The 13,978-nt window shown below is 41.7% G+C and overlaps 1 protein-coding gene across 2 annotated transcripts; it reads right to left on the bottom strand.

Moving 5' to 3' along the window:
• Positions 1-464: 464 nt before the first annotated feature.
• Positions 465-12,114, bottom strand: sncgb (synuclein, gamma b (breast cancer-specific protein 1)). 2 transcript variants are annotated; one of them, XM_022189855.2, is made up of 6 exons: positions 11,610-12,114; positions 7,940-7,981; positions 6,605-6,732; positions 5,346-5,363; positions 4,558-4,599; positions 465-2,940 (listed from the first exon to the last, which is right to left on the bottom strand). In XM_022189855.2, the coding sequence occupies exons 1-6, from the start codon at positions 11,728-11,730 to the stop codon at positions 2,932-2,934; spliced, it is 360 nt and encodes a 119-aa protein (XP_022045547.1). In that variant the 5' UTR covers positions 11,731-12,114; the 3' UTR covers positions 465-2,931. The 2 variants fall into 2 exon arrangements, with proteins under 2 accessions (XP_022045547.1, XP_022045549.1); XM_022189857.2 differs by lacking the exon at positions 5,346-5,363 and having other exon boundaries at positions 11,610-12,102.
• Positions 12,115-13,978: the final 1,864 nt, after the last annotated feature.

Below are 13,978 nucleotides of genomic sequence, written 5' to 3'. Positions count from 1 at the left end.
CTTTTTTTTCATATTTTGGACCACATACTAAACTATGACTTTTTTTTCATATTTTGAACCACATACGAAACTATGACTTTTTTTCATATTTTGAACCACATACTAAACTATGACTTTTTTTTCATATTTTGGACCACATACTATAAACTATGACGTTTTTCCATATTTTGGACGACATACCAAACCATGATGGTTTTGTGACATTAGGGTTAACCCATTAAATATGTAAAAAAAAACTTCATAGTTCAGTATGTCATCCAAAATATTACAAAAACATCAGTATTTTGCACGACATACTAAACCATGATGTTTTTTTTTTTTTTTGCATATTTATTGGGTTAAACCTAATGTCACAAAACGTGTTCATATGTCTCTAAATGTGAGATTAACCTGTTGAAAACTTTATCAGTCAAACTTCAATCACTCAGCACCCACATCTTCAAATAAACTCTTGACACTGAAGCTGGATTTCAACAAAACCTCTTTAATTTCACTGGTACTGTTTATAAAATCAGCGAGTCTGCTTTGATGCCAACTTAAACATGGTGTGTGATTCGTGTCTGTGTGTATTCGTGGTGGGATTCGTGGTTGTGTGTTGTCCAGAGTGTGCTGTGTGTTGTGTGGTGTGTTGTGCATGTGTGTATGTGTGTGTGTGTGTGCGTGTGTGTGAATGTGAGATTGCTTGATAAGGCAACATGCAGTCATCAGTTTCCATTGGCTTCAAAGTAAAAACACACAAACCTGCTCTAGACACAAACACACACACAACCGCACACACATACACACACACACACTTTGCTGGCTGAACCTGTTCTGTGTCAACACACATATGTACGCACACACATACGATGCACACACACACACACACACACACACACACACACTTATGCTGGGCAGGCGTGGACTGGAAGAAAGGAGTCGTCTGATTGGCTGAGACAGTCGATGGGCGGGAGCTTCACAACAGCCAGACTAGTTAGTGTGAAGTAAAAAGTTGACTAGAAAACAACTACACATCCCAGAATTCAAGCTACACACTGAACTACACACAAAGCTGATCTATGAGAAAAACTTCATTCTGCTCTTTTTCCATCAGCCGCATAAATCACAGAATTTCACTGACTCTAACGTCCCGAATGCTTGTTTCTCTCCACGGCATGCAAACCAGTTTCACAAGAGACAACAAAAGCAACTACTAAAGAACAAGAAGTGATCCTATTTCCTTCTGGAATGAGCATTTTTGAACATTTTTAACCTTAAAAGCCCGGTTTTTCATTTTAATTACTTTTTATGTGGCTTCAAATTGTTAAAAACTCAAACCAATTCCATCATTTGAGGATTTGTTTTCCATAATTTTACACAAATAAAGTCGAGTTTTTAATTTCAATTTCCCTTTTATGACTATTAAATGGTTAAAACAATTTGAAACTATTTAGAATTTTGCACAAATCTCCTCCTGGAAACTTTGGGTTGTCTGTTAAAATTGAAATACTAACTCGTGTGTCATCTTAAAATTCTTAAAATTGTCCACATTATTGGCAGCCCTGCTTTTCCTAACATAAGAAATTCATTTATTTGTCTTTGCTCTTGATGTAACTTTAAAGACATTTAACCAATAATTATATTCAATGATCAGAATCTGCATGTCTGCCAGTCAAATCCAATTAATTCAGTAAATTAATCTGTTAATTTAAAGATGATATCACCCGGTTTAATTCTGCTTTTTTTTCCTTCTATTTCATATCACAGAGAAAGATTAGAAACTTCTCTCGCTCCCTCATGCATCACATCACACTGCCGCTCTAACAGCCGAGATTAATGAGCATATGGCATATGACAAGCCGTTTTTAAACACCTATTATTATCCGGAATCAACATTTACACATTTCAACAGCCTCATTTGTTGCAATCATGTGATAAATTTGAATTTGAGACGTCTAAAAAAAAAACCACACGACACTCGCAGATGTCCAAACAGCCTGCCGTATGAGCACACGAGTGTTTTACTTCAACCCTAAAACGCTGAGACGAAACGACACGCTAAAAGCCATACAAAGCCACGACGGTACAGCTGCTACTCTCTAGTGGAACACGTGACGACTCGTCCTACACATCTGTTCATGCAGTCTACTGGAACTAACTACTAACACGCAGGAAACAGAGCGGTAACCCTCTTCGATGCACAAAGTTTTCCCTGCGCAGGCCTCTGGAGGTTTATCTAATGCGCCAGCAGCTACACATGCACACACAAGCTTGGAACACGGACACACACATCGACTGCAGCTCACACACCCTCTCATGCCCTGCCTCAGTCACACACACCCCACTTTACTGTACGCACACACCTATTTGTGCCACTCATTTGCCCACGTGTGTGTGTGTGTGTGTGTGTGTGTGTGTGTGTGTGTGTGTGTTTTACTGTATGTGAGTGTTTCCACTGATGTGCCTGATGAAGGTGTGTCTCTTTTTACGTTGGCGTGTGTGTGTGTGTGTGTTTGTGTGTTTTCCCTATCGGTCGGTCAGGTGAGCGGGGGTGGCAACAACGAGAGGGCTCATATCAGGACGACACTAACACACGGGTGAGGCTGAGGAGGTGTGGGGGAGGAAGGGGGAGGCAGTGGAAGAAAAAAGCTACAGGCTGCAGGAAATTCAAGGGTGAGGGCAAAGTGGCATCGAGGGGGAGTGACGAGGCAGAAAGGGGTGAGGAGAGAGAGAGAGAGAGGGAGTAGGGGGTGAGGGGGGAGATAGAGAGAGAGAGAAAGAGACAAGGGCTGAGGAGGTGCAGCATCCGGAAGAGTCTGTTTTTAGTTGATTTTGGTTCCATAAAGTCACAAAAAAATATGTTGAACATCTGGATTCTGGTACAGCAAGGCGGAGGAGGGGGGAGAGAGGGGCTGCCGGGGAGGACGGGGGGGTGGGGGGGCCGGAAGACGTCTAATACCCCTGGAAGGAAGGAAAGATGGAAACAGGTCAGTTATAGAGGACATATTTAGAGCATTTAGTTCAGTAAAAATGGAAATTCTACAGTGTAATTCTAAAAAATACGCCGTTATAAGTTAAGGCAGCACCAATCAGATACAGTCAGAAGCATAAAAACTTTTATGCCGCTACATTTTAGGCATGCATTGGTAGTATTTCTGTTTGGTTGCTCTATTTGCTTCCTAAGAAGGAAATGAGCCCATTTGAACAGCTACTTATGGCAGCAATTAAAGAAAACAATTAGAAAGATCAAATAATGCACCTCCAAGATGTTTACAGTGATTTAACCTGTGGAGTGTTAGCATTATTAATAGTATTATTTTCCTTAAAAAAAAAACATCTTTGCCACTGCATTTCAGAGGGAAACATTGTTTTTGCTCCACTATTCATCTGACAGCTGTGATTTATAACATTTAGATTCTACATGTATTAGTGCTGAAGATGAAGCCAATTTCTTTAAAACTTCTTCTAGCTGTGTTGTCACCGCCCCGAAAGACAATTTCTTCTCTAAACTTCACCAGATTTGGAAATTTAGGCCTTTTTTTCTTGCAATTTCCTACTTTGACAGACCTGTCAAACCAACAGGAGAGTATTCTGGCCTTGCTTACGTTTTTGGAATAGATAAACTGTAATAAACTTTAGGCTGTTTTCACATTTATTCACTGAAGAATATGTAATCTAATATACTGAAAACAGCCTCATCAGTTACGTATCCAACACAGCTGATTGCAGTTTACAATGACGGATGTCTAAATGTTATTATAAGAATTGCTCCACAATGTAACTGAACTTTTCAGTGAAAGAAAAAAAGCAAATATTTAAAAAAAATCAATATAAAATATTACAATAAATATATATAAACATAACAAAATTAAATACAAATAAATATCATATAAATACCATAATACTAAATATATAAATAAATGTAAAAAAATTAAGCATATTTTTTTTGTGTGCTTTAAAACCTGTTTGGAGAAGAATTACTGATGATTAATGTTCCAGTAGCAAATAAATGAATAGAATAAAGTAGTATAAAGCCTTTTGCTACTAACTGAATTTGATAAATTGCATCAAATTGAGACCAAAAAAAATCTAAAAAGAAATTGGTCCCGTTTCAAAGAATCTCCAGCTGAACTGACATAGCTCAAGTTGCATTGTGGGTAATGTACGAGTAGACACCTGATATGATAAGGAAAAATATAGTGCTGGCATAATCTCTGGCTTAAAAGCATGTGTGTTATTTAATATCATGATTTTGTTCATGCATTTTCTACATACTGGCTCATTATTTTCCTCTAAGATCTGCCATCTGAAAAATACCATCACATGAAGCGAAGATAGTAGAAAAAAAAGATTATAGTCTCCTCAGAAATGTCGTGAAAGGAACTGCAAAGTTAAATCTGAGAATACAAGGACCATAAAGTGCAGGAATTTATTAAACGTTTTACTTTAATTATAAATTTAACGATTACTTTCCCCCTCTGAGGGCCGTTTGTATTAATGCTGCGCTTCGCTAAAACTCGAACCCATAATTTTCTATGCCTGAGTCGCTGCTCATTAAAGATCTCCTCATTTTCTTACCTCTCCTCCTTCGCCGCCCTGCTCCATTCCTCCGTACTCTCCCTGCAGGACGACAAGACGGGAATGAGAACAAACCACCAGAGAGTTCTCTGAGAGGATTAAAGGATGAGGATGACAGGGTGGAGGGCCTCAAGCATCCGTCTAGCTTTTGTTTTTCTCCAGCTCAGGTATAATAAAGCAGTTAGGGCTTATTTAAGACATGCTGCACGCTTGAATCAACTCTTATTATCATGCTTCCTAGAGGGGTCAGTTAGTTGATTATAGCTGTACAGCGCGGGGAGGGTAAAACCTGCACAGCCTGAGCGGTGCATGAAGCTGTCTGGATGCATGCCATTAATTTATTCACAGCTGGAGAAATCACTTAATGGTTAGAAATGGGTAATTTTAGTATCCGTGTAGCCTAAACTGCACGTATAAGTGAGCATCTGGGAGGAAAATGTTTGCAATATTGGGAGCAAGAAGATATAACTTCACATATTTACGCTGCTAAAATGTCTGTTATTTAATGCAAGCTTTTAATTAAATCTCCAAAAACGGCAGGAATTTGGGTGTTTTAATTAGAAAAAGCATCATTTTCCCTCCGGATGCTCACATAATCTATAAACTAATGTGCGCTAATGCAACCCAATGCAACAATCCTGCAAAAAACACTCCACCATGCAGATTTATTGCAGGTTTGTTGAATTAAAATTGCACATGTGCACTTAACAAAATGGCTACTAGCATGCCAGGTATCCCCTGTTTTTCCCTATGACCTATGACCCCACACTGCTCTGTCCAACAGGCACCTCGTATACAGGCTCCTCCTATCAAGGAAACACAAATGAGACACAAACGACACGAAGAACAAAAGGTGAGAACGGCAACACAACACGGCCACGACACAGAGGACAGAAGCATCGCCACAGTACTGGAACACAAGAAGCAACACACAGGAAAACCAATAGAAAGACACAGATGTTAGATGTAGGAGCATCTAACATCTGGCAGAGTTCAACATATACGAGGAGAAGGAGAAACATTAGGTTGGAAATGTTGAAAATTGAATTACATTGGTATTTTTTTGCTTTTTTGTGTAATTATAGCACAAGTGAATTATCTCAGATAATATTCTGGTTAAAAGAAAACATAGCTACCAATATAGTGCAAATACAGGAAGGTTTATATCCATTTTCATGCTTGTATTATGCTTAATTTGCCATATTATATATTATAGTTCCTAAACAAAACAAGGATGATAATACATTAGTTATTAAAATCATGTATTAAGTTACAAAATGGCAAGAATTATCCAGTTCCAGCCTCATGTGCAGATTTTTAAAATATTTTTGAATGTGTTCCCCCCGGATTGATAAAGTATCTATCTATCTATCTATCTATCTATCTATCTATCTATCTATCTATCTATCTATCTATCTATCTATCTATCTATCTATCTATCTATCTATCTATCTATCTATCTATCTATCTATCCATCCATCTATCCATCTAAAAGTTGGAAAAACAAAACAAAAATATCTTAAACACTGTCATTTTTAGGAATTTTTTTTCTTTGAGATTTTGTGGATAAACAACAAATCTGACGTCATACATCATGACACATTAGTGGAATGTGTTGAGGGATAATTGATTAATTTTGCTGCAAAATCTGCAATGACAATTAAAAAACACTATTCTATTCTATTCTATTCTATTCTATTCTATTCTATTCTATTCTATGATTTAAAGTGAGTCCCGTGTTAATTTCACAATCATTGCATGTACAGTGCTGCAGCATCACATTGTAAATCTGATTTCTTCAGGGTACTGCAGCTCTCTGACGGGTGTTAAAAGAGGAAATGGCTTCATCCAGTGGCTGATCTCAAACCAGCTGTTAAAGATCTTTAATATCATTTTCAGGCAGAATTTAACTTCAGTCTGACTTTCTTCAGGTTCAACTCTTTTTTTGTGACAAAATGATTTTGTTTCTCGGCTGTGTGCTCTAGATTCTAGATGTTTAAACCTACAGAAGGTGTTGGTGCAGTGCAACGTTACCACGGTAACCGACCTGGTTCATCAGTCCGGTCGACGCAGCAACGTTCTCGACTCCCTCCACGGTCCCCTGTGACACCTCGTTGGCTCCGGCAACCGTGGCGTCTCCAACGATGTTGGCCTGATCCACGGTTCTGTTGGCCACTGAGACAGACAGAGGAGGTTAGTAGTTCGAATAAAACACAATCTTGTACTGCAGAGACAAACACACACACATATGTGACTCTGCTGGTGACCTTGATGCTCTGCAGCAGACTTAGTCACTGGTGCAATGGTGCGTCACAGCTCCTTAACTGACCCGACACGTTGGTTTTCATCCTTGAATTATTCTTCTTTTCTCTTGTGAAAACCACAAACACCGTTTAACACCCCTCTGACCAAACATGAGTTGTGTTTTACGTCTACTGTGAGCTGTTCCAAGCTCTAATGGACTCATAGAATGAATGTGTTGTGGGGCTGGAGGCCAAATAGGCCCCTGAGCACCCAACAGTACTCAGAGGTTAGATCCTTTACGAAGTAACACAACTAATGTCATAACGTAGAACTACTTCATTACAGTCGGGCATTTAAATGCTAATTAATTATGTAAGTGCAGAGAAATGTCCCAAGTGACTGATTTAGTGTAACATATTATATAATTAGAGCCTCATTTCTAATGTATTAATATGAAGTCTGGATTGTTCTTTTGTGTTTGGTCGATTAGAGAAGATTATTTCAATTATAAATGAATTGATCTGTATGGTAATACATTTTTAAACCATTTTGATTTTTGTTTGTAAGACAATCTTCACATTTGAGCAGCTGAAGCTATGAAATATTTGGAATCTTTGCATGAAAAGTGACAAAAGTTGAGTAACCTGAAAGAAGCTGTTGGATGACGAAAGGACTGAAACACTTCAGAACACATGATGTGTTCAGGAGCATCCAAGGATGTCATATACTTAGATATGCTGTTAGATAGTTGTATTAATAGCAAACCATCATATCTTTCACATGCACACATAAGCCTCCAGACTCGAAAGCAAACTTTGAGCAAACCTTCAGAAATGTTTTCAAACAGCATGTTGCCGATTTCACGAGAGAAAAGATTTAAAAGTTAAAGATCAGCTGCTTGGTTAACTGCTCCACCTCTGTGCTTTTCTACCGGATCATCTGGGACTGTCTCCTACGCAGACGGAACTTCTTTGCCTGGAGCTAAACCAACATTTAAAGTCAGCATTTCCACAGACTCTAGCGCTGTTTCTTGATCACCAGGTGTAGCTGTCGGTTTTGCACCTTTTGTAAAAACTGCAAAATAACATGGAATGAGGTTTGTGGGAAAAACAGGCCGAAAACATGCAGCGTTTCTTACCTGTGTTTACTGATGACACAACTCCCTCCTTCGTCTTATTGCCTGCAGATCAGAGAGAGAAATCAGAATCATGTTCATAATTCATGTGTATTTCTTTTGCTGGAAATGTAACATATCTTACAATACCAATTTTCTTTTTTTTTTCAGTTTATTGCCAGTTTATGTTGACTTATTCTGCCGTTTGTATCTTTTTTGTCTTTTTTCTAAATTATAATGTCATAAATTTGTATTATTAGTGTGAAAAATAAATAAATTTTATTAATGTAATAAAAGGATGTTGCTTACTTTTGACATAAAGCAACAGAAAATGAGCAACATCATGTGTTTGTTGTGTATTTTTGTACATTTCTTTCCCCTGCCGCCCCCCTAACCCTCTGACATAACATTCCAGAGAGTGTCAGGTCAGCAGTATCCGTCACCGTTTCTAAAAATACATTTAAAGACCTACTTTTACCCAGAGCCCCTCCGCTGTGACTGATGTGTTTTCCTGCTTTTTCAAAGTGTTCTCGGTCTTTTCATAATCTTCTCTTCTGTTTAACTTTCTGTTACCTTTCCCTTGCAACTCTGAGAAGTCGCCGTTTGATGTTTCGAGGCTTTAAAAAGCTCAGCAGGCTCCATAACTTTCAGGAGAATGTTTTCTCTTAGCATCCTGTGAACGGCAGCATCGCCCTGCTTCCCAGCGCTGCGCTCATTATAGTATGATCCCAAGCAGATTAAATTGTGGTTATATAATCTGCCAGAGAGAGAGAGGAGGATAGAAGGAGCTGAATATGTGCTCTGAAAGATGAAAGGCGATTCTGGGATTAAGGTGGAAACCGAGGAAGGGGAGAACACATTTGCAGGACAACATGAGGCAGAGCAGAGCGGCTGTGCTCTCTTTGTAGTGTCACACAGATGCGACGCTGCCATTTACAGTATCCTGCATCCACCCATCCTCGCCGCCTCCTGCTTCCCTCCGTCTCTCTGCACGCTCCCCGTGGTACATGAGCCACGTGCCTGAGTACTGAGCAGTACTGCAGTACAGCCCAACACACACACACACACACACACACACACACACTGCAATGACACAGCTTCTTTCCCTCAGTCAGCTGTGGGAGCCCTTCGAGTGTCACTGCACTCAGAATATCCATAGCAGAGCCCGAGACGATCCGTCTGTCACTTCTGCTCAGCACAAACTGTATGCATGAGAGACCGAGGGAACTTTGGGTTCCTTTTTTTGGTCATAAATCATGAACAAGAACCGGACAGAAGCGATTCCAGCAAAAAAAAAAAGGTGACGCACTCGATGCTGCAGATCCTACAGCAAGAATGCATTTGTTGAAATAATCCTCATAATAGGTGACAATCACAATCTAAAGCTGGCCTGGATAAACGATGATTGCATGGATTAGGAGGTTTAAATGCTTTTTCCCATAGTGAAATCATAGACAAAAATTTTATTCATTTTTGGGCCATTTTTAATTTGTATTTGTAGTAATATATGACATGAAAGCTCTGAAATATGTCCTGTGTTTATAAATAAGGTTTTTTTGCGTTTGAAGCTAAATAAAATATGCATTCACATGTGCACAGTTACACACATACATGCACAAAAGAGTTATGCGGGAGAGGCAGCAGGATGACAGCTTGCACGAAGACCTTTTAATAATATTAATCACTATTAATAATGCATGGAAAGGCAACTACAGGACAAGAAAATCACTGCTGATGTTTTTTTTTGCATTAAATAGCAGCACTGCTGAAGCACAAATCCTACTCTGGAAAAATGGTTTCATGTCAGTGCATGTAGAATCTCAATTTTGTGTGTTTTTGATTAGTTTTGCTGGAAAAAAATCTATTATTCATCCATGAAAACATGAAATCAGCTTGAAACAAGCATCACCACAAATATCCATTAAACTGATGCACAGATAGTGATAGATTAGTGAAATGACACGATCAAGCTGTCAAAAGGAGCATGAAAACAACAGCATGGAGGCTTTTTTTAGAGCTGCTGTGTGGCAGCTTGTGCTCAGTGAGCTGTGGGATTTTTAATTTAACCACAGTACATGTCCCGCTGTCTGTCCAGCTCCGGCCTGTGTGTGAAAGTGGGCGTGCAGACCTGGATACTGTGCGTTCACATGCTGATGCATGCACTCTGCTGCGGGCGGATACAAGACGCTTTATCGGATCCATCGACCCTCCTCACTTCAGCAATCACATCTACCAGCTCCCCCTCTGCTCCTCTGATCTGCATTTCCACTTTCTCTGTGTCCCTCAGCTCACTTTCACCTCCTTTGCTCGAGCTTGTCACCACTTTTCTACTCTCTGAATCCTCTCCCATCCATCCCTCCATCCTCATCCTGACATGCCACCTGTCTGTCTCTTCCATGTGTCCAAGCAGGAGACTAAAAGCTCAAAGCCTTTTTTGTGACATAACACCCCTCCCTTCTCTCTGCTCTGTCTCTTTTCCCCGCATCCCTCCATTCTGCCATCCCTGGAGGTGGGTGGTGGTTGGGGGGTGGGGTGGGGGGTGGGGGGGTTGTTTAAAGAGCTGGTGGTGGTGGTGAAGTGGGGGAGGAGGGGGGAGGAAGGTGGTGGTTAGTCATCAGAGCTCACTGGCTGGCAAATCCTGCTGCTGCAACGCCACAAACTCTCCCTCTCACACACATACATCAACACCAGGATGGGGGTGAGGGTAGGGTGTGTGTGTGTGTGTGTGTGTGTGTGTGTGTGTGTGGGGGGGGGTGATGGGTGAGCAAATTGCTGCAGTGCTCAAGCGATCCTTGCCCTGTCTACCCCCCCCCCCCCCTCCTCACCCCACCGGCTCTTGCATGCACACTATTCTTTTTTTTTTTTTTCCCATCAGGATTATGATTGTAAAGCTGCTGCGTGACGGTCAGTCGGAGCGCTGAGGGGGGGACGGACTGCAGACGACGACAGAAACATCCACTCCGCTAACTCCTAACCCACCCACCTCTCCTCCTCCCACCCTCTCTGGGGTGGCCTAAAAGCCTGGCACTCGGGGTAACCTTGAGATGTGACGCAGAGCAAAAATAAAAGTGTAGACACAACAGCAGCAGCAGCAGCACAAATGGGGACAAATTCACATTTCTTTTCGCTGCCTAAAACCCCTCCTGATTGTTCATTTGTGCATTTGTTTTAAAACGTCTGTTCCTGTAGGACTGCACAGCGCGTACATGCTGTTAAATGTAGGTCAGCCGCGTCCATGAATTAAAAACGACACTCTGGGGACTGTGGTGAATCACCGGACGTCTCTCTGCAAACTGCTGCACAAACCATCGATTGTAAATCATCCTGGACAGGTGCTAAAAGCCCAAAGCAGGGCTGTCACGGGACTCTGCAGTGTCCGTCTTTCCTTGCCTCTAAAGACGAACCCGGTCGTCCGCCAACTCTTCCTCCACCTTCTTCTTCGTCTAAGCCCCCTCTCCATCTTCAGACCCCCCACCCTCTGCCCTGCACCAGTCCTGCAGCACTGTCCTGCCTGAGCTCCCTCCTTCTTCTTCCTCCTCCTCCTCCTCTTACTTCTCACAAGTCCCAGACATGGACACCCATGGGACCCCCACATCTACCAGTGAAAATACACAAGACACATGCACAAAAAAACACCAAACATCTCCCCCTGAAACTTGGTAATTTTCTTTCCTCTCACAGATGTGCTACGTACCTACATACATCACCCCTTCCTTGGTCTTGGCTGCCGCCTCCTCCATGCCTGCTTTGGTCTTCTCTGCGGCGGCCACTACCCCCTCCTTGGCCATGGAGAACCCCTTCATCAGTACATCCATCTTGGGCGACGAGACGGCTGGGCTCCCCTGTCTCCGATCGGGCCTGGCTGGCTGGCTGGCTGGCTGGCTGGTTGGTGCTTTACGGTGAGTGTGCAGAAGAGACTATGCGAGATGTCAGAGTGTGTGTGTGTGTGTGTGTGTGTCTGTGCGTGAGAGTGTGTGTCCTCCCTTTGGTGCTACAACAGAGGGCTGAGAGGATCGCACAGCAGGGCTACAGCACACAGACTGAGAGAGAGAGAGAGAGGAAGAGGAGAGGAGAGAGGGGGGAGGAAACAGCCGGTGTGCACGAGATGGGGAGACGAAGAGGAGGAGGAGGAGGAGAGACGGCCGGATGCTGCAGCATTTTCAAGTCATGCAGCAACCCCGCCCCTCGACCATCCTTCCACTCTCATCCATCTTTCCTCTGATGATTCTAACTCATGCTCGCCTCTCAGCCTCCGGCTCTCTCCGTGTGCATATTTTTCTGATTGGCACGTTGTTCTGAGCAACACCTTTTCTGGATGCTGAGCATGCGAGCCTCCGTTACATAAGCAGAGGATTTCTTTTTTGCACGTCATACGGCTTGTGAGATGCTGTCATGTAATCTGTAATCACATCACGCAGCTCGTCCCAAAGATGTGATTTCTTCTTCCCTCTTTCTAATTTCTCACTGTAAGTGCCATCAGTAAACACATTCAGTTTATGTATCTGTACATGGTCATGTTTTCTTGCCCAAGGTGTCTGCGAGCAAAACCTCACCGAGCTGCATTAAATCCTAATGACTGCAGGTACATCCCACCTGCAGCCATTTTTATTGATGCGAGGAGAGAAAATGCTTCGTCATCTCCACCTGGATGAGTCACAACCGCTCCCCTCCTCTTCCTCTTCCTCTTCTTCTTCTTCCCAGACGTGCCAGCTCAGCAGCACAGCAATTGAGTAATTATAATAGCTCTTTATTTCTTTCATTTTCATTGTTTTTCATCAAAATAGTGGTGAAAAGAAACAAACAGCTGAGGGAATTCTATTCTTTGGTTTCTCTGTGATAAAAACAGCGGTGACAGGAGGAGAAAGCGATGTGTTTTATAGTGAATAGATCCATGTAGTGCTCTGCTGCTGATGCACAGATGTGGATCTCCTCTTCTTGGGTCTTGGACTGAATGCAATCGCACTGCCCTCTGGTGATGGCAGCACAGATCACATCATGACGCAGCACTATGGCAGGACTCAGGGTTCTCTTAGCAGGGTAGAGCATTATTCATACTTCAGTTGGCAAATTCAAACATGTCAAATCATCAGTGGCAGACCCTGATTTCAAGTTTTTTTGTGGGGAAGTACAAGTCAAGTCTTCATCTGTTAATTGTATGATCACGTGTCATTTCATTTCAGGTTTGAAGAGACTGTTTTGCTCATGGGGAGCGATGGCCAATTCCCCAAAAGAGCTAAGTAGGCTAGCCTTATTGCAGGGTCCAAATCTTCATCAAAACTGGCAATTTTTAGCATGTAGTTGGTTATTCTAAGATTATTGCTGTTGTTTCCTGTATTGCAGGGATTTTAAAAATGAAGTGTTTTAGCATCTACCAACTGACTATTTTGGTTTTACAGCTTCACCGTTTCGCGTTACTTCCAGCTGTTTTCGCCTCCGATAAACCCAAACCAACCTATCTCATAGTAGAGCAATTATCAGTTAAACACCTCAATATATTTCTCAGCTAAAATTGGACTGACATTTGGCTGGGGCCACAAATATGAGTCCAAATGAAGGCTTTCAAAACGGCTAACATGTCAGTGAAATCCAAGCAGATCAGCATTTCTGAGCATTTCCCTTTCACTGTTCTTGTTTGTAATTCTACTCATTCCAACTAAATTATAATACCAGTACTTTTAGCTACATTGTAAATCCCCTTCAGAAGTAACTCAGCCATCTGAAGTCTCTTTTTTGCCATAAATTAAACAAATCTAATTTTGAGAATGCAGTCACTGTAATAGTCAGCTCCTCATGCAGTGTATTTGAAGCTTTGTCTGCTTTGCCATCACAGTTGTGTCACCGTCCATGTAGCCAGCAGCGAATAAACAATCATATTATTCTGGCAAATGCTATTAGGTGATCTTTGACAGTCAAAACACTCCTTCTGCCTTCCCACCAGCAATGGAAACGACGGGAAATATGACTCGTTGATTGAGGATCAACTCCATCAATTTTGACACAACTTCATGCTTCCGGTTCCGATTCTCAGAATAAAAAGTGTCACGCGTTGATTTCCTTTGTGGG

This window comes from Acanthochromis polyacanthus, chromosome 19 (genome assembly GCF_021347895.1).
Source record: "Acanthochromis polyacanthus isolate Apoly-LR-REF ecotype Palm Island chromosome 19, KAUST_Apoly_ChrSc, whole genome shotgun sequence".
Lineage (NCBI taxonomy): Eukaryota > Metazoa > Chordata > Actinopteri > Pomacentridae > Acanthochromis > Acanthochromis polyacanthus.
Note: the sequence above shows the minus strand (reverse complement) of the source record. Positions and strands in the feature narration are given on the sequence as shown.

Excerpts from the sequence above, each read along its gene's own strand:
- sncgb (XM_022189855.2), bottom strand. The coding sequence starts at position 11,730 with ATGGATGTACTGATGAAGGGGTTCTCCATGGCCAAGGAGGGGGTAGTG. Across the intron at positions 7,982-11,609 it reads GGAAGGGGTGATGTATGTAG|GCAATAAGACGAAGGAGGGA; the intron begins GTACGTAGCACA and ends TCTGATCTGCAG. Across the intron at positions 6,733-7,939 it reads TGTGTCATCAGTAAACACAG|TGGCCAACAGAACCGTGGAT; the intron begins GTAAGAAACGCT and ends TGTCTGTCTCAG.